At 37.2% G+C, this 20,999-nt stretch overlaps 1 protein-coding gene across 2 annotated transcripts in view; it reads right to left on the bottom strand.

The window, feature by feature from the left end:
• The window catches only part of LOC117412393 (phosphorylase b kinase regulatory subunit alpha, skeletal muscle isoform-like), a 29,013-nt gene extending 13,092 nt beyond the window's left edge, over nucleotides 1-15,921 (bottom strand). For both annotated transcript variants that reach the window (XM_034020776.3, XM_058989110.1), the window contains exons 1-15: nucleotides 14,780-15,921; nucleotides 12,020-12,178; nucleotides 11,557-11,604; nucleotides 9,887-10,055; nucleotides 9,261-9,343; nucleotides 8,229-8,309; nucleotides 7,399-7,497; nucleotides 6,347-6,493; nucleotides 5,347-5,400; nucleotides 5,122-5,244; nucleotides 4,818-4,913; nucleotides 4,153-4,260; nucleotides 3,563-3,641; nucleotides 2,955-3,089; nucleotides 2,239-2,348 (exon numbers count right to left, since the gene is read on the bottom strand). In XM_034020776.3, coding sequence (XP_033876667.3) covers nucleotides 2,239-2,348; nucleotides 2,955-3,089; nucleotides 3,563-3,641; nucleotides 4,153-4,260; nucleotides 4,818-4,913; nucleotides 5,122-5,244; nucleotides 5,347-5,400; nucleotides 6,347-6,493; nucleotides 7,399-7,497; nucleotides 8,229-8,309; nucleotides 9,261-9,343; nucleotides 9,887-10,055; nucleotides 11,557-11,604; nucleotides 12,020-12,178; nucleotides 14,780-14,857 — 1,569 coding nt within the window. In that variant the 5' untranslated portion in view covers nucleotides 14,858-15,921. The remainder of the gene's footprint in view (nucleotides 1-2,238; nucleotides 2,349-2,954; nucleotides 3,090-3,562; nucleotides 3,642-4,152; nucleotides 4,261-4,817; nucleotides 4,914-5,121; nucleotides 5,245-5,346; nucleotides 5,401-6,346; nucleotides 6,494-7,398; nucleotides 7,498-8,228; nucleotides 8,310-9,260; nucleotides 9,344-9,886; nucleotides 10,056-11,556; nucleotides 11,605-12,019; nucleotides 12,179-14,779) is intronic.
• Between the last annotated feature and the right edge of the window lie 5,078 nt (nucleotides 15,922-20,999).

Raw genomic sequence — 20,999 nt, 5'->3', positions numbered from 1 at the left:
TTATCATGTATACTTGCATGCCTTTGGTATGTCATAGAATAAAGCAAAGAAGCTGTGAAAAGAGATGAATTATTACTTATTCTACAAAGATACTCTAAAATGGCCTGGACACATTTGTTGGTACCCCTTAGAAAAGATAATAAATAATTGGATTATAGTGATATTTCAAACTAATTAGTTTCTTTAATTAGTATCACACATGTCTCCAATCTTGTAATCAGTCATTCAGCCTATTTAAATGGAGAAAAGTAGTCACTGTGCTGTTTGGTATCATTGTGTGCACCACACTGAACATGGACCAGAGAAAGCAAAGGAGAGAGTTGTCTGAGGAGATCAGAAAGAAAATAATAGACAAGCATGGTAAAGGTAAAGGCTACAAGACCATCTCCAAGCAGCTTGATGTTCCTGTGACAACAGTTGCAAATATTATTAAGAAGTTTAAGGTCCATGGAACTGTAGCCAACCTCCCTGGGAGCGGCCGCAAGAGGAAAATCGACCCAAGAGTGAACAGAAGGATACTGCGAATGGTAGAAAAAGAACCAAGGATAACTGCCAAAGAGATACAAGCTGAACTCCAAGGTGAAGGTACGTCAGTTTATGATCGCACTATCCGTCGCTTTTTGAGCGAAAGTGGGCTCCATGGAAGAAGACCCAGGAGGACTCCACTTTTGACAGAAAAACATAAAAAAGCCAGACTGGAATTTGCTAAAATGCATATTGACAAGGCACAATCCTTCTGGGAGAATGTCCTTTGGACAGATGAGTCAAAACTGGAGCTATTTGGCAAGTCACATCAGCTCTATGTTCACAGACGAAAAAATGAAGCTTTCAAAGAAAAAAAACACCATACCTACAGTGAAACATGGAGGAGGCTCAGTTATGTTTTGGGGCTGCTTTGCTGCGCCTGGCACAGGGTGCCTTGAATCTGTGCAGGGCACAATGAAATCTCAAGACTATCAAGGCATTCTGGAGCGAAACGTACTGCCCGGTGTCAGAAAGCTCTGTCTCAGTCGCAGGTCATGGGTCCTCCAACAGGATAATGACCCAAAACACACAGCTAAAAGCACCCAAGAATGGATAAGAACAAAACATTGGACTATTCTGAAGTGGCCTTCTAGGAGTCCTGATCTGAATCCTATCGAACATCTATGGAAAGAGCTGAAACTTGCAGTCTGGAGAAGGCACCCATCAAACCTGAGACAGCTGGAGCAGTTTGCTCAGGAAGAGTGGGCCAAACTACCTGTTAACAGGTGCAGAAGTCTCATTGAGAGCTACAGAAAGCGTTTGATTGCAGTGATTGCCTCTAAAGGTTGTGCAACAAAATATTAGGTTAGCGGTCCCATCATTTTTGTCTATGCCATTTTCATTTGTTTTCTTATTTAGAATATTATGTTAAATAAAAAATCAAAAGCAAAGTCTGATTTCTATTAAATATGGAATAAACAATGGTGGATGCCAATTACTTTTGTCAGTTTCAAGTTATTTCAGAGAAAATTGTGCATTCTTCGTTTTTTGTGGAGGGGTACCAACAAATTTGAGCACGTCTGTATATATATATATATATATATATATATATATATATATATATATATATATATATATATATATATATATATATATATACACACACACATATATACATTATATATATATGTATATATGTAAGTGTGTGTGTGTGTATATATATATATATATATATATATATATATACACACACACACACACACACATATATATATATATATATATATATATAATGATTAGAGCGCCAATGCTCACGAATTTCAGACATAAGTTTGGATGCTACAATATAGACAAACTGATAAGGCACCTTGCATCCAAATGTTCAAGAAGATATCTTGAGTTTAAAAGGTAGGCCTCTACATTACAAATGATGACTTTTTATAATAATCATTTCTTATGAGGCAGTACCAAAAAAGTAGCAAACGTCACAATGTCGAACACATAACTTTTTTTACAATGACAAAATTTGTTTTTACTCATTAAATGCCTCCATGAAAGACACTTTCTGTCCCTGCAGCTAAAGGACCATAGATATGGTAAAAATAAAGAAACCCCTTTACATCAAATGAGTATCACATATTCACAAAACATCCATAACCTAACATAAGGGTGGCGTGATAGCTAATGATATTTTTTTAATTCAAAACATTATGTTCAATGTCCTTTACTGACTGCCAGACCTTTGATCGAAGCTTACTAATAAAGTCTTCTCACCTGTGGTGTGAAAGAGAAGATGGTGTTTCGGATTATGTACAGTTTGGATGTTCCCAGGACGCCCATGCGGCGGTAAGGTCGCCCGGTCAGGCCAAGCCTCCTGTTGCGACCTGAAACACAAGGTCTGGATTAGCCATCTTTAGAACACCAAACAAAGTGGGGGATGAGCCTGGCCTGCTGCTACCACTTGACAGAGGGCCAAGGTTTTTTCCTCCCAGAAGATTCAGGACTCAACACCCACACAGACATGCTGCCTGCACTTTAAATATCCAGACACTTTACACGCCACCAATATTAGAAAACAACAAAGAAACAGCTTAGTTGTAGTTAGGGGCAGTTACATGATTGCCAAGCTGTTTCTTTTATTCCATTGGAAAAAAATGGAGGCAAACTTTGCAGTTGCTTCAAAATATATTCCATTGTGTTTCAGGAGACCAGAAATCAAAAGGTATCTATACGCACATCCATTACTCAAAAGAGATGCAGGGTACGAAGTAGTCAAAACAAGAATAAAGAAATTAAATGAATACCTCCTAGAAATATTTATGAAAATTAAACTGAATATTCCTTGCGCTTTAAGGACGTTAAACAAGCCTGCTGTTTATTCACTAAAATAATCCAGTACAAAGTTCCTGATTTTTTTTTTTTTTAAGAACCACATTTTCTCTTCACACAACATTATTTGGCTCATATGCAGCATTTAAAAACATACTTACCTAGCCGTGCATAGATGTGGCTGAGGATCCGAGAGGGCTGAAGTCTAATAGGGTAAACATCAGCTACCGTTTGTACATTAAACCCATGCTTCTGTAAGATGGCCTTTATTTCCTCTGTCTCTGCTAGTATGGACACTAAGCATACAAAAGAACACATAAGAGAAAAAACACATTAACTGGGATGCTTACTGGTATAAAATACATTATAAAAGCAAAGAATTCAGGCAGTGGCTGTTCATTTTAAACCATGAGCACTTTAATTTGTATCAATATTAAAATAATAACAAAAAGCCTACCTAGGGGCATAAGGGTAAAGCCATCTATGATGAAAAGAGTGTAATGTGTATCACTGATATGGCATTTCTTTGGATAACACTGGTAAATTGAATTTAACTGAGGAAGCCTTAGTATACAGCTTTGTACCAAACATCAATAATATTATGGCAATCATATTAACTCAGAGGACAATGTTAAGGTCACCAACACAGTATACAGTGTTAATATAATAAATTATCTATGACCACTAGGGGCTTGTGAGTCAACAGCCACCATAGCAGCACCATTTCCCAGGATCCACTTTGAGAACAGGTGTAGCTCAGGTAACAAACCTTGGACAACCACATCAGGCTTTGGGACTGTAGAGAACTTCCTGTTTAGTGGATCAATTTCACCTGGAGCCAGGAATCCCTTAAAAAACAAAGGGAGTGATGAGCCAGGGATATGTGACCTGACCGGAGAAAGCCTCTCTAAATAGTAATGTGGCAGTTCACTTGTCATGCTTACAGTACTTATTTTTAGAACGATATGGTTAAAACGCATTAATAAAACCACTAGAGGCCAGCAACCAGGCCTGTGCTAAACTTGCACTTTATGAAGTAAAACATTTCCCTGCTAGGATCAATAAGACAAATCACAAAGATTTTCCCTGATAAAAACTGATAAAAAAAAAATCTCCCAACACTAGGTTTCTAAACTAAGTAACAGAAACATATTCTTGCATATATTAAAACGGTTTTCTAACCAATTTCAATCTAATATTGATTTCATAGATCAATACAGTACAGTGTACAGATAGATTAGATACAAAGACATAGGAGTATGTGTAACACAAGTGAAATAATTCTGTAATCCATGAAACATCTCTCAATTTTCAAATACTAGCATTGCAATTCTTTAAACAAAGAAATCTTGCCATTACCTCTGCCAATAAGCTGCCCACAATATACAAAGATTGTCCCCACATAATGGGCAGCTTTCCCATGGGAACTCTGTCAACGGTGTGAGGGTTCCTGTACTCTTCCTCCACCTGCAAAAGGGATCAGAATTAATGTTCACTGTGTACACAATATGAATGCTGCCATTTAACTCTCTCTATAAAAGAAGCATTACTAAAAGCACCACTAGCTGGTGCTACATATAGTAAATAAATTTGGATACATAAGTGTGATCAAATCCTATTCTACCAACCAACTTTTACTTCATTCAGAATTTCATGATCATAAGCTCTGAGATTGTACAGATTTCTTCGCAGCGTTCCAGATAAGCTGCGTACTCAGTGTTTTGCGCACTGAAAAATATGAATTATGTATGATATTTAAATGCAATACGCATAGGAATTTTGCTGCACAGCTTGAGTTTGCATGTTATCAAGCTTCTTGTACTGCGTTGGTTCCCAGCGTCTAAATGGTCAATTGTGAATATACCACATGCGGTAACTTGAGAATGCACATAGAAGTGCTGGGGCAGCTAACTGTAGCCTGCCTGGGAATTGCAGGAAACACGTGACCAATAAGTCTGGGTTGAATCCACTCACTTGCAACGCGTGTTTGCACCAATTCTCTCGTTTTTTAATTGATTTCTAACCTTGTCAGGAGGGACGCTGTAAAGCTCTGGTACCAGTCGTATCCCATTCTTTCCTTTAATCAGAATCCCTTCCAGAGCATCTCTGTACTCCTGAACCTGTATGACAAAAACCAGAACAACTTTGATTAGCATCTAACATCATTGCAACAGCAAACAACAGCATTCAGAAACACTGTTAAAGCTGAGCACTGTTCAATGATTTAGCATCTAACATCATTGTAACAGCAAGTAACAGCATTCAGAAACACTGTTAAAGCTGAGCACTGTTCAATCTGGCACGATTCTTAAAAGCAGGAATGTTTACCTGCTCAGGACTATTACTGAAGATGCCATCCAGAATGAGATAGGTCCAGAACAAGGGCCATTCACACTCGATGTTCTCAAACAGCTTTAGTTCAGCAGGCTCATAGTACAGCCTATTGGGGTCCTAGTGGAAACAAAATGAATATAACAGTTTCTAACATTTTTTTCAATAATGACTGGAACAATAGGGCTGATTTATTAGTTACATTATTTCATTTATTTGTACCTCTTTTGGAGTTTTGTGTCCATCTCTAAGAAACCGGCAGCAACCATACCGGCCCTGCAACAAAATCACAAACAATAAAACAGGGGAAAAAACAACTAAAAAAGGTAAATGTTGTATGTACACTTATGAAATACTTGAATGGCCTGTTGATATACACAAACTGCAGATGACTTTTCCAAAATTGTACATACTTGCCAATGTTAATAATTGCGTTGATACAAATATTTCCAGGATAGTGCCCGCTAATAAATTACCAACTGTTCTTTCATTTATTATCAATGGAAAAAGTCCAATTTTAAAAATATATTCAGCATAAACAAAAAAAGGGTTCCACTATTAGCTTTCTGATTGCCTGTTGGCGATCACATGACCTTGGAAGAATGCAATACCACATAGCTCAGATCTAATTTAGTAATCACAGCGAACACTGAATTTTGTGATTTTAAAATCCAGGGTGTGCAGCAGCTGTGTGCCTCACAAAGTACCAATGGCATGCAGTAATTTAATAACTACTGCATACCCTGTCGTGTGATATTACTTACTTGGACAAAGTCAAGTGATTTGAACAATGGTAGTAATACAGTAACAGCCCTTACAAAAGTTTACCAGTCATGTTGCAGTTCTCCTGTGCTTTTGCCATGGTTATAATATACATATACCACAGGTTATCTTAGTTTACTAGGGTTGATTATTTGCTTTCCCGTTCCTCTGTGGATTTCACAATGCTTACCTGTGCTTTACCATGGTTTCACTATGTTTTATTATACTTTGCTATGCTTTTACTATGGAAAACTTTTATAAGGGTGGAGTCTCCAATGGCAGAAAAGTGGCATAGTCTCCGATACTCTGAGGAAATATCACATTATAACAGCCAGGAAGCCAGCTTGTGGTCTGCAAGTGTCCATTGGAAGGGCTTTACAGACTAGACCAACTTTTACTGAAATTAAAAAGGTGATAATGAAACCCTGGAACAGCACACACAAACTGCACCAAAACTGACCTGTAATTTTGAAATGATTTCCTCCTTTGTTATATTTACAAGCTGAATATCTTCCACTGCAAAGGCTGGGTAGGAGATAACTGAAAGGATGCCCGCGTCAATTTCTTTTGAGTTTGAAGCCCTTGGCAACATAGAATGAAGAATTGACTGGAATACAATGAAAAGAACATAACCCTATTAACAAATGGGGATTTGCATAGCGATTCAAATTCCACAACTTTACTAAGTCAAGCCCTGCTTCCATTATGAAACTTCATCAGCTACTTGATCTATTTAGCTTTGTTTATCTAATATGAAGAGGGTATTACACAGAAATATTATGTACAAGTACTCTATAAAGTGTATATGCAGACAGAACAAATGCTCCACCCAGTCATTTAGCATTGTTAGTAAAGTAATGATATTTAGAGTAGGACTGAACTTGAGATGGGATTGCTCATTAAAATCCTTAGCGTGTTCTTAAAGAGGAGACAACGATCTATTCGGGGATCCCAAGATATTTAGTGAGCTAGCAGTCTCTAAAAAGTGAAGTTATCTGAAAACAAACTCCCCATCCCCAGTTGTACTGCTTTTCTAGAAAAAGGGGAACATTTCACTGGACCATTCTACTTTGAGATGTCTTGCTCATTAAAATGTTTAGCATATTTTTAAAGAGGAGACAATTATCTATTCAGCGATACCAGGGTATTTAGTAAGTTAGGGGTCTGAGAGAGGAAATATATAGTCATTGAATTATAGATTCTAATTATAAATTAAGGCCATTCTGGAATATGACATCCTAATAAACTTGTGCTTAAGGCAGTCCATAAAGATTTTCCTGACTACTAGATATTTGATTCTCAGTATATAACTAAAGGTGCGACATGTGCTTCCACATTGGTAAGACTTCCTTTGTATCAGAGTCGGAGCCATTATTGATTGAAAAGACAAGTTGCAATATGGTACGTCATGGTATTACTTTATTCACTGTATTGCTGTATACATGTTTGTAGTGCTGAAAGAAATCTTAATGTGAAAGCAGGACTTTTGCAACAGTATAGTGTAGTCGTTACCTGACAGTGCTCCACTTCATCAGATAAAGCATGAACTACTGATGCAGGCCCACCGTTAGCACCAAACAGGTTCAGTTCATCTAAGGCCTCCAGTGCTGCCTGTAGATAGAGAAAATACATCTAATGTATTCTATAGCACTTACAAAATTCCAAAACACTGATTCATCTGGTGTAAATGGTCCGCTGCCATGTATTCTGTAATCTATCAAATCTGTGTGCCTCCCTGGCTGCCCTTATTGAAAGTACTGTGGCTGGTTTTTCTCACTTTTTTGTCCAGTCCTTGTATACATCTTCAATGTGAAAAAGTTCTTTAAAGTATATGTTGATGGGCTAAAAAGTTTACTCCCGTTTTGCTCGCCTTTGTTTTGTGCACATCTAAACTTTTCTTGGATGTGTTTAGTTTCCTTTTGGCCATTTCAACATCAGCAATGATATAACTCCCTAACATCCAACATCAGTACTGCAAGCTTTGTTTATCTTTTTAAAACTTTAACATATAATGTAATTTCCTGGTGTACCAAAAATTGTCCCCTGCTTAAACTGTTTTTCTCAGAGAAGAGAGCATTCTGTGCAGACTAGTCACGTGCCGAGCTCTGCAACCTTGACAAGAAATACAAGCACTGATAGATCACAAGGTAGATTCATTTGTTTCAAGTTTTATATTAAATAGCACTTTGATGTAGTATATCTTTCTATATACTGTATATTGTGTCATTTTAAGGTCATTAATATGCATCACAGGAAGGGAAAACTTGCACGCAATGTTGGTAAACTTTTTTGGTTAAACTATAACACCTATAAATATTCCCTTTAAATTAGAGTTAGCTTACTTTAGCCATGCCTACTGAACTGGCATTGAGTTCTGGGATTCCCTGGTTTGTCTTGTCTCCTCGTTCCCACATCCCATAGTCCTGTAGATAAACAAAGAAAACCAGTGTCTTACCAATATATAGTGCAGGGATAAAGCAACAAGCAACAGTGCAGCTAAATATACAAATACAGGGAAATGCATTTCTGTACAGTTCCCTCTAATTGAGAAACAAATGTGTTCAGCGAGTGATTGAAGCATGACATTTGATACAAGGGTACTTTTGTGTGTAGATTCATAAAAAATCCTCCATGAGGGACACAAAGTACTCCACTTTTCCTACGTAATACATTCATTTGAATAGCTGTCAGTTACAAAATAGTCTGAATTGATGTATGGCCTTCTGAAATAGTACAGGGTCAAAAATATCATCTTTACTGATAAAAACAGATGGTCTCACAGACCTGATTAGCATTAATCTTGGACTACCAAATGTAAGCGCCAGTCGGATCTGTGAAACCAGCCGTAATACTTCAATTAAGTCTTTGGTAGATATTGCTGTAAATTGTACTATGTATACATATACAAAACTGCATGGGGTCATGTGATATGGGCCCACTGAAAAAAACTGCTCACTAGTTAATATATACAGAATACCATATAGTGTACAAGCTATGATAAAAGATAATATCTACCCCAGGAGAAGTCATAGTGGGATTTTTGGCTGCTTAGACCTTGATGATATGATGCCACTGTCCTTCCAGTATTAAAAAATAAAAAAAACCATGATAACCAAGTGCAGTGTTTAATGCTAACATTAGAGATGTAGCAGACACTGCTTTATGCCATCAATGCCACTCCCAGTCAGTGAACATCAGGCCCCAGGAGCGAGGACACTAAAACAGTACTGTCAGTGGGGAGCTAAGCTGAAACTACTAAAATCAGAAGACACTTCTTCCAAAATGCATTCAGTTTTTCAATTTATTTCTTCAAAAAAGTTTAAGTTTTGTAATAACATCTGATAATGCCTCTCGCAAACTACAGGCATACTCACTGCAATTTTATAGGCAGCTTCTATGTAGAACATAAGATTCTGGATGATGTCTACTTCATCCTGAGTGTATATTATGTGAAGACCTAAAAAAAAACAGCTTCCAGTTAAGACATTTAAACCATAAACACAAATTGACTGCATAGTTCATGAACCCCTGTAAACGCAGCGCTTAAAGGGATGATAACCAAGGCTTTACAATCTATTGTCTTACCTACTATTAGTAAGGCTTTATTTTTTTCAGTTATTACTGATTTAACGATTTCTGTGAAATGTACCCATTGCTGTGTAATATGTAGTTCCCCCGTCAAAATTCCCACTTGTGAAAGAATAGTATAAATATATACATTTTTATCACTTAAAAATAATCACAGCAAACGTTTGCCTTTTTGATGCATTACCTGTTGCACTGCATTTAGGAACCTGGCAGCCGGTTCAGTTTGTTTTAGGTAAATGATTGAACACTTTGCATAGAGCTGAACGATTTCTTTCAAATGTCTTCAAAGAAAAAGACACCAGCTGCATCAAAGATCGGAAATATTTGTGCTAAACATCGGTCTGTCCAACGCAAGATGAGGACATTTCATGTACTAATGTGCTAATTTCTACATGCATGCTTGTATTCATACCTGAAGCTGTCATCTGGGCTACGAAGAGCAGATAAAGGGAGGTGGCGTCAACTTGTAGGTGGCCCCACTGATCGTCCCCCACCACAGTGGCACATGTTTTGATGTTGTACTTCGCATGGAGGGCATCCATAGGGCTCTGACTATACTTAAACTTCTCCACTTTCTCCAGCTTTTCAAATGAAGAAACAAAATAGTAAAAATCAAACAAAATGATTGAAATGATGTATCTATTCATTATTCATTATTCATTGTCTAAGCTCAATCCAGAAAAACAAACAAACATGGGAACTAAAAACAGCACTTTTTTAACTTTATTGAGAGAGTCATAGAATAGAGCTTGTAAAGAAAGAGAGTAGTCTGTATCATTAATATGGTCAGGACGCTGAGAGACCGTGACACTGAAACGACAATGACAGAATTGCAAACTCATACATCAAATGTCATTTATACCTGTGTTCAATTACACAGGTACAAAAGCTTATACTAATCTTTGACTTCCTTGAGCACTGCTCACCACTGTTAATGTTAAGGCAAGCCAGTTAACTGCACTTGCCCTGTAAATGCACCTGCCTAGCAATGTCAACACTGCAGACCTCTGACCTTTCAGAGTTTATTTGAATACTGAGAAGGTAGAGACACATACTGAAAACTGTGGCTATATTAAAACATATCCTGCCTTGAATCCCAAGAGGTTCCCTTTAGAAATCAGAGGATGGACAAGTCAGAAATGCTTGCAATAGCACTGTCAATAGGGTGTAGGGCCACCATGGGTAGCCAGGACAGCAACGATTCAGCTGGAAGGTGTTGAAATTGTTCTGGAGAGATACATGACCATTCCTGAATGCAATTCCCCTTATAATTCATCAAGGAACATTGGGACGGAAAGCTACAGGTGAAGTCTGTTCTTCAGAATGGCCCACAGAGTTTGATATTTTTTGATTATTCTAAAAAATATACAGTCACTGCCAAATTAGCAGAAAGGCCATTTTGAATTACAAATGAACTAATAATGTTCGGGATTGACTATTACTTAAAAGTGTGCCTCTAATTTTACTCTAGATACTCTTCATATGAAGTTTTATTTGCATTTCTGTATTGGTGTTTCGTTTGTGTTTAATTTAGTAAAAGTTAGTGGGGGGGGGGGGGGGGAGGGCTGAGTGTGCAGAAAGGCACAGGTCTCACTTAGACATGTTGCATTTTTCTACTCTGATGCATTATGAGCATCAACAATTTACTCAAAGTCTCCACTAGTGTTTTCTACTATTATAACAACCTTGACATGCATAAAGAAGGAAAAACATTAAATGAAATAGCTTGCATCGCTCGATTTTCAAGGTGTGGTATCTGAAACATAATCAACAAGTACATAGAAACACCATCTGTAATTGACAGACTCAGGACTGGAAGACCCAAAAAGCTGTCTAACAAGGATAAGCAACACTTGAAGATAATATCCTTAAGGAATAGAAAGAAGACAAGCATTGAACTGACAACAGAACTGGCAGAAGGCACAGGTGTCGTTGTCCATCAAATCAACAGTACGAAGGTCACTCTTGAAATCAGGACTTAATGGATGTGTTGCAGTAAGAATACCTCTGTTAAGAAAGGGGAATAAGACTAAAAGGCTAAAATATGCACTATGGAATATGCTTACATATAAAATACCATACCTGCCTCATCATGCACTGAAGAAGCCCCCTCATCAGTTTCACGACGCTCTGTAGAATGAAACACAAACCAGTTACAGGGTACACAGATCTCTTAAGTCAGCAACTGTGCCCAGCAGTGACCTTTTAGCTGACCGATGCTGTAACATTATACCGGGCTCACTTTATTGCATGGCATTTCCCCATAATGTTAGTCACGTCAAAGCAACACACTGGAGAGGATGGCTTTTCTCAACAGATACATTCTGCTTTAGTGCATCAAAGGAAATGGTTACTGAAAAAAGCATTCTACATGGGTTGAAAAAGGACAATTTTGTCAGCACTGGTCATTTTGATTTCAGAAGAGAGAGAGTTTGGAGGAGTACTGAATTTTATAAATAATACAACACAAGTTTTACTGACTGCTTGAATCAAGTTTAGCCCTGCTGCACTGCAATGCGGATGTTATTTCAGCAGTTGTGTGCACCTGTTCAAGCTCGTATGCTTTTGCCTTGTCCTCGTCCCGGTCTGCGTTTTTCCGGTAGGCGAGCGCCAGGGCCCACACAGACAGAATGCTGTAAACATTGTCTCGAACCCAGGCATGCCTCTGCTCTTCACTAGCAGGCAAGAGCCCAGTCACTGGATCCTAAACAGAAAAAACAAACATAAGATTCTAACACTTCTAGATTTACATTCTTATAACCACTTTATTCATTTATCTATGTATTTATTTAAAACAACACTGCTATACTTTAGTGATTTTGAAAAGTTTCAGATCACTAATATAGCATAGCCTATTCAATGAGCACATACTGGCTATAGGCCCCAAGTGTACTTTTGTTCTGCTAATCACAAACTCCATATAGCATATGAAAATGTACAATATCAGACATATGTTAGAGGTGTAGGAAAAACATATTTTAAGAGAATATCATCCGGAGAAAAGGGCTGTCTGGAACCAAATTATTATTTACACATATATTATGATAGAATACATGATTGCAGAAAAACATGATGTCAAATAAAATATCTAAATAATGTTTAACCCTAAAATTCTAGGTGATACAAAACTTTTGGTCATAGCTGTAGAGTACAAATAGTAATGCATTAGTAAAAGCACATTGAGAATACTGAAACACTGCAGCTTGGAGAGAGAGTCCATCAAACAGCAACCACAGTAACCCTACAAGGTACGAGCTATGAAGAGTTGAGGGAACTGAATCTAATTAGCCTAGAACAAAGAAGGGTTTGGGTTAGACTTGATTATTAACACGTAGGGCAGAGGGTAAGAAGCATTGATGAGCTTCTCCTTTCTTATGATCTTTTGCTGATGACATCTTCCTCGTTTACTATGTTGGCAGGACATTGTCTATTTTAAAATGGGCATGCTGACACAAACGTTTCAGAAACAGGTGCTAGAGACTTGGCCCCTTCACAGTTAGATTTCGCTGCCCTCTTCAACGTTTTGCAGCAGGTACTACTGTACCAATATTATGTTTAAGTTTGTATGGAAAACAGGCAGTTGGAGCAATACAACCTTTTAAGATAATTTCCAAACTAATAACATTGCCACAGCTTGAGTATGCCTTTTAACGATGGGGCAGCCATGAAGGTAGTATAGAGGCACCAGATACAGATTGTTGACACAAGCACAGAGCACATTTACTTTAATAGTCAAATGTTTCAGACCATACATAGCCTACAGTAGTTCCACAGTTACATTCTATAACATACATGTCACAGAGTCAGGTACTTCTACTATTAGGCCACTGGTATCCATGTTACTCTTAATACATCTGAGGCATGTCTTGACTCTCCACCCTCCTCCCGACAGAGATATTCCACGGTGTACAACCAGTACCAAATGAACTACATTACTTAAAGGTACAATGATCAAGTAATAAAGGCTCATTACAACCTCTGTGAAAAAATAAAGATGACAGACTCAGGTGCTGCCAACCATCTTCTTTCAAGAGCACCAAGTACGCTATGTATTACTACCTATGCTAATACAATTCACACCATATAGATGGCTAGCAATACTGTACACTTGAAAGATGTTTGCTTTCTCTGGTGTCGGTAATGGGGATTGGGCTTTTCATTGACAAGACATGTCCATAATCCAGGTTTACAATCAAGTGGCTGCAAGACCCATTGTCAGAACTATCTTTCGTGATTTAAAATCTGATTTTATATATATATATATATATATATATATATATATATATATATATATATATATATATATATATATAATGGTGTTTTTTATTTATATATTAATGTCTTTTCATTACAGAAAACATTGTGTTTTTAATTAGATATTGTAAGTAAAACAAGACAACGGTTGAGTTGTTCAACACTTATATCGAAGTTATATGGTACAGACTAGTTTTCAGTTTGTTTGGATTTAACCACATACAGTATGATTATAATAAGAGATTCATAACAGGTCTCAGCTCACAGGCCCCTGACCAAATGTTTGGGTACAAAGTCTGTCTGTGGGGTACATTAAATACCCTCCCATGCCCCAAATTCTGAGTTAGTCATGCGACTACATCCACAGAATGAGGTCCTGAACTGGAATGGGACCACACTTCTTAATTAACGCATCCCAGAAAGTAAATAGGTGGCAAACTTTGTAACCATGCTAAATTAGAAAATTACCACCACAGTGTAAACCAAACATCAATAAAAAAATACCCTGAATAATGTATAAAATTGGTTCTTTTGTCAACATATTGAAAAGGACACAGTTTTACTGGAGTAATGCTATTCCAATCCCCTTTGTTTGTTTATTCCACAAGGTGACATATTTATCAATAACAAATATATAAAAACATAATGTTTGATATGTAAAGCTTAATATTGTTTTCTAGAACACTTTTTACGCAGGCAGACCAAATACAAACTGTGATATTTCATGTCGTGATTACTGTCTCCACACCATCTGAGGAGACGTGTTATCAGACTCCTGGTGGGATAGCCCTACGTAAATACGAACAAGGTAACAAGGATTTCTTTTTTTAAATAAGTGTTCAAATGCGTTAAGAAAGTGCACAAAAACTACAGTCAGTAAATACAAAACGACATACAAGGATATCACCAATATGTCACAATAATCTGCAGCTACAAAACTGTAGTAACACAAACACCACACCTTCTCAGTTGCAGTCATTAGCTCATACAGCAACACTGGTGACTATTATTAGCTGTAAAACAAACACAGATCGTTTGTGTACTCACTCACCTGGTGACACAGGATGGTCTGTTGCACCAGTCTCGCATAATTATCAAGCTTAACGCCAGAGTTGCTTCGACTTCTCATGTCAGCGTGGTTTTGTAGCTTCACAGGTAATTCTCCAAAAGTGGCATATGCAGTTTCACATTAAAAATAGAACAGTGCATAAAATAAACAAACACAAATCAACCATAAATAAAGTTTGATTTCGTTTTCTAAGATTAAAAAAATAAAGCAAGAAAGACTTTCACGTTTCTGTTGATGATAAGAAAGACGTTCGCTCAGTTTTGACAGCTTGCTGCTCTTGTTTTGAATTGTTGACGTTCCCGAGTACAAAAATGTCAACTGCCGGTAAAATAAAGATTCGCTATTTTTATTTATTTATTTTCTAGTTTATTTTAAACTCATGCAGCCATTTTACTTTACATTTTAAAATAAACGACATGTAATCCGAGAAATATATGTTGTTAAAAAAATGCCTTGCAACAGAACAGGTATCGTAGTAACTATATAAACTGCCCTCCGCTTAGTCAAAACTTTACATTATCGATATCCAGTGCTCGGGACTTTTGTATGTCATTTATATGTAAAAATAAATAAATAAGCAAACTCCTTTATACATTTTGAAAAGCGTTCTTATTTTCTTACGTTTTAATTTCTTTCGGTAAAAAAAACACTAGTATCTACTCCCCGTTTGTTTCCCTCTTCCCCTTACTTTTCAACCCGACTCGCACAGAAACATGCCAGAGCAGACAGCGAGCAGGTCCTGGAATACATACAAAAATATATATTAAAAAAATGATGATAGAAAACCACCTGCAACTAATTTTATACTTGGTACCTCACTTAAGTAGTTGTTCAATAGCTGTATTTTTCATATATGTTCTTTGTCTGATGATGTCATATTATTTAACCTTTTTTTTGACCCTGTAAGGATATTCAGGTTTCACGCGACACTTCTAAGGTCAAAGAGGCACGTGCTTTCGGTGCAAATTGCAAAAGTTTGTTGGCTTGCTCTCTGAGAAGATAGAGTCGTAAAGGAGTCAGGTCTAAAATAAGTGCAATTTAAGCGCACGAATTATCTAGTATTTATTTATTAGTACAACGACACTGGCTTGTTTAAAGTTTAAAGTACCTAACACAGCCAGGACGAAAAACATCGTGAGGTAGTTTGTCCAATAATATTAATTGATATCGTCTGCCATCTAGCTTGGCTGGTATGTGGAAACCCAGTACTTTAGGTGCTTGGGGTTAGTAATGGCATCTTTATTGCAGTGGAACAATTTCATGTATGATACTAAAATTAATATACTGTTGTAAAGAAAAACTAGGAATTTACAGAAATATGTGTTGAAGTTGAAAAAAAGAGTTTGGTTGTTTAACTATAGCGTATTTAGTAACTGAGTATACTGTTTTAGTTAATGCCTGTTGTTTTTAGTAATAATGACCATATTTTGAATACAATACCCCAGTGAATCTGGCAAATATATTTTTGAGGCATTAAAAAAAAACTGCTGAAGCTTTAATTTGTTTTTTTAGCACATTTATTCTTTACCTCAACTTCTCTATTTAAAACTGCTCAGGTGGTCCAATCTGGAACACCTGTATAACCAACCAGAATTAGACAACACAGAACTGCACGTTGCTAAATAGTAACACATCTAGAGCTAGGTTTTTAAAAACGTTTCAAATACATTTTAATTGAAAGGAAAATAATATGTGTTTTTGTTTTTTTGTTTGCTTCACACGTACTATTCAAGAATGTGATGTTTGTCGTTCCAGCACCTGCGATGTCAGATGTTATCATTATCTGAGCTGGGGTTTAATTCACTGCTGTGATTGTAATGAACTAAACGCTGCACAGCATTGTTCCAGTTTCCAGTGCATGTAATGTTAGAAGTGCAGCTTCTAATTCTGACCACATGGGGGCAGAACTAACTAACAAACAGTCAAAGGAAAGAGGGTCATTGTGCATTCAACACGAATGCTTAGTCATTGAAAATCTTGAGTAGACCATAAGGTAAACCACGAGGTACCACTGTATAATAAATGCATGGTAAATTGTGTAAACTATGTCATATTTAGAGTATTTTACCACAGTGCAAATACATTCTCCACTCTTGTAAATGAAATTTAAAAAACTGCTAAAATGTCATAATTAAGCATTAACAACTCACAGCTAATTTAAGGGCTTCTACACAAACCAGTTGTTATTATTTTCAATTTCTGATTTTTATTTCACCATGAAACAAGATTATATCTGGCCCATAGTACTGAAATGACAGTTGCAAGTCAGTTTCAGCCACGATGGGCAAAACAGATCACATATATTTCACAAGGTGGTCTCAAATGCATGCTGCAGAACACATTTTTACACTGATACCCACCCCCAACTCCCTTTAAGGACTCTACACACCAATATATACATTCCAGATGACATTTATTAAAATTAAAATACATGTGTGTTATAACATGACCTCAATAGTGCATGACAGGTATTGTATGTGTAAAATCCAAATTTGCATAGCTTGGGCTGGTATGGCTGACGCGTATCCATCTAACGTTATCCAATCCACACAGACTCCGTAGTAAAATAAAGCAATACAACTTTTATTCCTCAGGTTTCCACAGGTTAGTATTCACAGTTATTTTACAGGATCTTCAGCGTAATAACAGATAAGTTATTGACTGGTAATTTCCACAGAATAACGAAGATTACACGACACGGTAAGAAAACCGTGAGGCTCCAAAGCTATGTCTACAACAGAGTAACAAGTGACAGTTATTTAACGAATTTTTACAAAAGCGCACGAGCCCCAGAACCTAACAAAGCTCGCTCTCTTAAAGATATACTACCCTATTACTGTAAATGCGTAATAGACAAATATAATGTATCAAAATATGTCTTCTCATAAATAATATAGGCAAAAAATACTAATTGGCTCCTACAGGTATATTTCATGAAATTGTTTAGTTAGCTACTACCACTGTGTTAGTTTTGTTCAAAGGTACAAGAAGACCGATGTCTGAAAGTTTTTGAATTGAGCATTCATTACTGGCTGAGTGAGGGCAGGGATTTATCAATATGAGCTGGAAGCTAGTCTATGATAAAGATCTTATTATATTTGCTAAAGATAAAGGTTGGTTTTGTGGTTTTGTGGCTGGCAGCCATCTGGGCTCAAGAGTGGGGGAACAGCCTGGAGCTGAGATGGCGTCCCTTTTCACAGCCACATGTTAATTAAGGTGAATTGCTTCGGTGTGCTGCCTTTCTGGGTAGGTTGATTGACTGATTGATCGGCTAGACGTGCAGTTCCTGGTTGGCTGATCAATCAGTCAATTAGCCACCTGGATAAGAAAGAAATGTTTTGTGGGCAAAGAAGAAAGCGAGAGAAGGATGGAGAGCAGCACATGTCCTCTCTGTCTATGCAGCGAGATAGCCGTAGAGTGGGTACTGTTTTTGTTTTACATAGGGTTTTGAAATGTGTGTTTGTTTAAAAACGTTTGTTTTGGGAGTTAATAAAAAGTGTGCGAAAGCGCTGAATTGCAGTTTTCAGGGTCTCTGTTTGCTATTTCTGCCGCTGGACAGCCTTGACTGCGACACTGCTTTACCACAGTTAAGTTAAAAGAAAACGTGATAGCGAGGATTGGGAAGACGTACAAGATCTCCCTTATCTTCATTTCAGGGTTGGTACCATGGCTAATATCAGTTAATGTGGCGCCAAACAAGAATCTCCTTCAATCATGTGATGGTTTTCCATAGGAAATCAACTGGTAATTGTATTGTACTGTATTCCAAGGTAATGCTTCAGCGACAAGATAATACCAGTGGATGCTAAAATGTTTTTTTTTTTTTTTTTTACAAGAATATGAAATAGTAACAGCTTTAAAGTAATTGTGGCAAACAAAATAATTCCATAATTTTACATATTAGCATATATATATATATATATATATATATATATATTAGCATTAATCATAAGGTACCTATTTTGCACCTCCTTTCGCTACATAGGTCTCAAAATGCATTTTATATAGCAAACATATTTTCATTTGCAAAAAATAATTATTATATTTTAGGTTAAAAGTTATAATGTTCTCTCTCCTTTTTTTCACAGGGTCGTAACATATTACTTACTGGCTGAAAGCATGTCACTCAATGGGGGAAGCAGCTCATTGGTTATTGTGGCAGGGACAGGTTCCCGTCATTGACTTCTCAGATGCAAACGAGGCACTTGCAGGGGGAGGCATTCCTCAGAGAGGGAGAGGGAGAAAAAGAATCGCATTCAATCGGCCTTGAAGCAAGCAGTGCTCAGACACAGCAGTCACAATTCTGTATTGTTTCATGGTTTTAGAAGACACTGAGTGTTAGCCGGAGCGTCTGAAACATGAATAGATTAGAGTTAGTTGAGGGGATCGTATGATCCTGTTATATAGCCCTTATTAATGGTCTTACCATTGTTGGTATACCCTGGGAGGGTTACCACAGCAACCCCACGCTTGCGCTTACCATTGTTGGTATCCTAGTGGCAGCATCCTGCCACTGCTCTAGAGACTGCTTTCTAAACAATGTTTGCAACCCTTGTTTCAAATAACGTCCCTGTGTTCCTCGTCTTTACTGAGGATAACCCACCCCTTTTATAGTTATTCACAGGAAATAATCCATTGAAGGGATGGGGACAATGTCACCCTCCAGGTGAAATGACCAAGCAACTGCAACACCATCTGAAAGCACTGAGGTTTCTTTAGCCACGGGTAGAACCAGACAACATGTTCTACAATAAAAATACACATTTACAATAACATAACATTAAGATTCATGGAATTATTTTGTTAGTTACAAACACTTTAATAGAACATCATGATATGGGGGTGAAATATCAGAGACACCAAAACTATTATATTTTTGTTTTGTTTTGTTTTGTTTTGTTTAGAATCACTTTGTATAATTTTCTGTTTCAGTCATCATATTGTGCAAACCCAGGGCCTCCACAGAGCTCTCAGAAATGCTTTACAGATGGTACTCCAGAGTTTTACTAATACTCTGCCCCTAGTGGATGCAATAAATACCACATAGAACAAATGTTATATTTTTTACATTCACTCGCTCTACTGAAGCCACAAAGGTGCTTTAAACTGTTGAGTGTGATGACTGTGTTTTAAAAATATGAAATTTGAAATTTGAAAAATATGAAAATTGAAAGTTCATGCAATAAACAGGGCAAGTACAATAGTGATATGAATCATAGATAAATGACTAATACTCTTTGTTTATTGTATAATCTTATACATTTCCCAAATTGTTTATCGGAGCTAAAGGGTTTTTAGAATTAGATCCAAAGTCTTGGCTTCTTTCCTGCCCTTGGGACAGCACCTGGCTTTTTTAATAGAAAAGAGAGGAAATGACAGATTGCATTTCCCTGAGGTCACCAGGTCAAATAAAAGACTCTTACAATGAAACATTTAGTGCTATAAACCACAATACCAGATTTTTTTTATGTATGAATTCTTAATTAGTACACTGAAGGATGCACCAGACAAAAAAACATGTATCTATTTCACTGATAGTTTTACATTAGATCTGAGCATTTTACATAAGAACATTTACAAATGAGAGGAGGCCATTCGTCCCAGCTAACTTCATCTGATTCCTAGTAGCTGACTGATCTCAAGTTGGGTCTTAAAGGATCCAAGTGATTCAGCATCAACACGACTAGGTAACCCATTCCATCCCCTCACCACTCTCTATGTGAAGAAATGTCTCCTTACCTCTGTCCTGATTCTATCTCCCCTTCATTTTCATCTGTGTTTGTTCTGTGCTGTGCTTAAAGTATTTGCTAGGGTTAACTTTGTCAGCTCCTTTTATGATTTTAAATACATTAATCATGCCCTTCCTGATCCATCTTTTTTCCAGGCTAAATAGGTTCAATTCTTTCAGCTCATCTTCGTAGCTCAGTCCTTTAAGCCCTGTGATTAGTCTATTTGTTCTTTGTTGGGCTGGGTCTAGGGCCATAATGTCCATTTAGTACTGCGGTGACGAGAATGGGACACAGTACTGTAAATGCGATCTCACCAGTGAGTTATACAACCTCATCATAACCTCCTTGGATTTGTACTCTACACTTTTGGTTACATACCCAAGCATTCTGTTTGCCTTTGGACAGCAATGAGTATATTACAATACCAAGGTCTTTCTCTTGGTGAGCAAAATCATGATACATACAGGTGATCT

The sequence above is a fragment of the Acipenser ruthenus genome, chromosome 16 (assembly GCF_902713425.1).
Source record: "Acipenser ruthenus chromosome 16, fAciRut3.2 maternal haplotype, whole genome shotgun sequence".
NCBI classification, from domain to species: domain Eukaryota; kingdom Metazoa; phylum Chordata; class Actinopteri; order Acipenseriformes; family Acipenseridae; genus Acipenser; species Acipenser ruthenus.
Note: the sequence above shows the minus strand (reverse complement) of the source record. Positions and strands in the feature narration are given on the sequence as shown.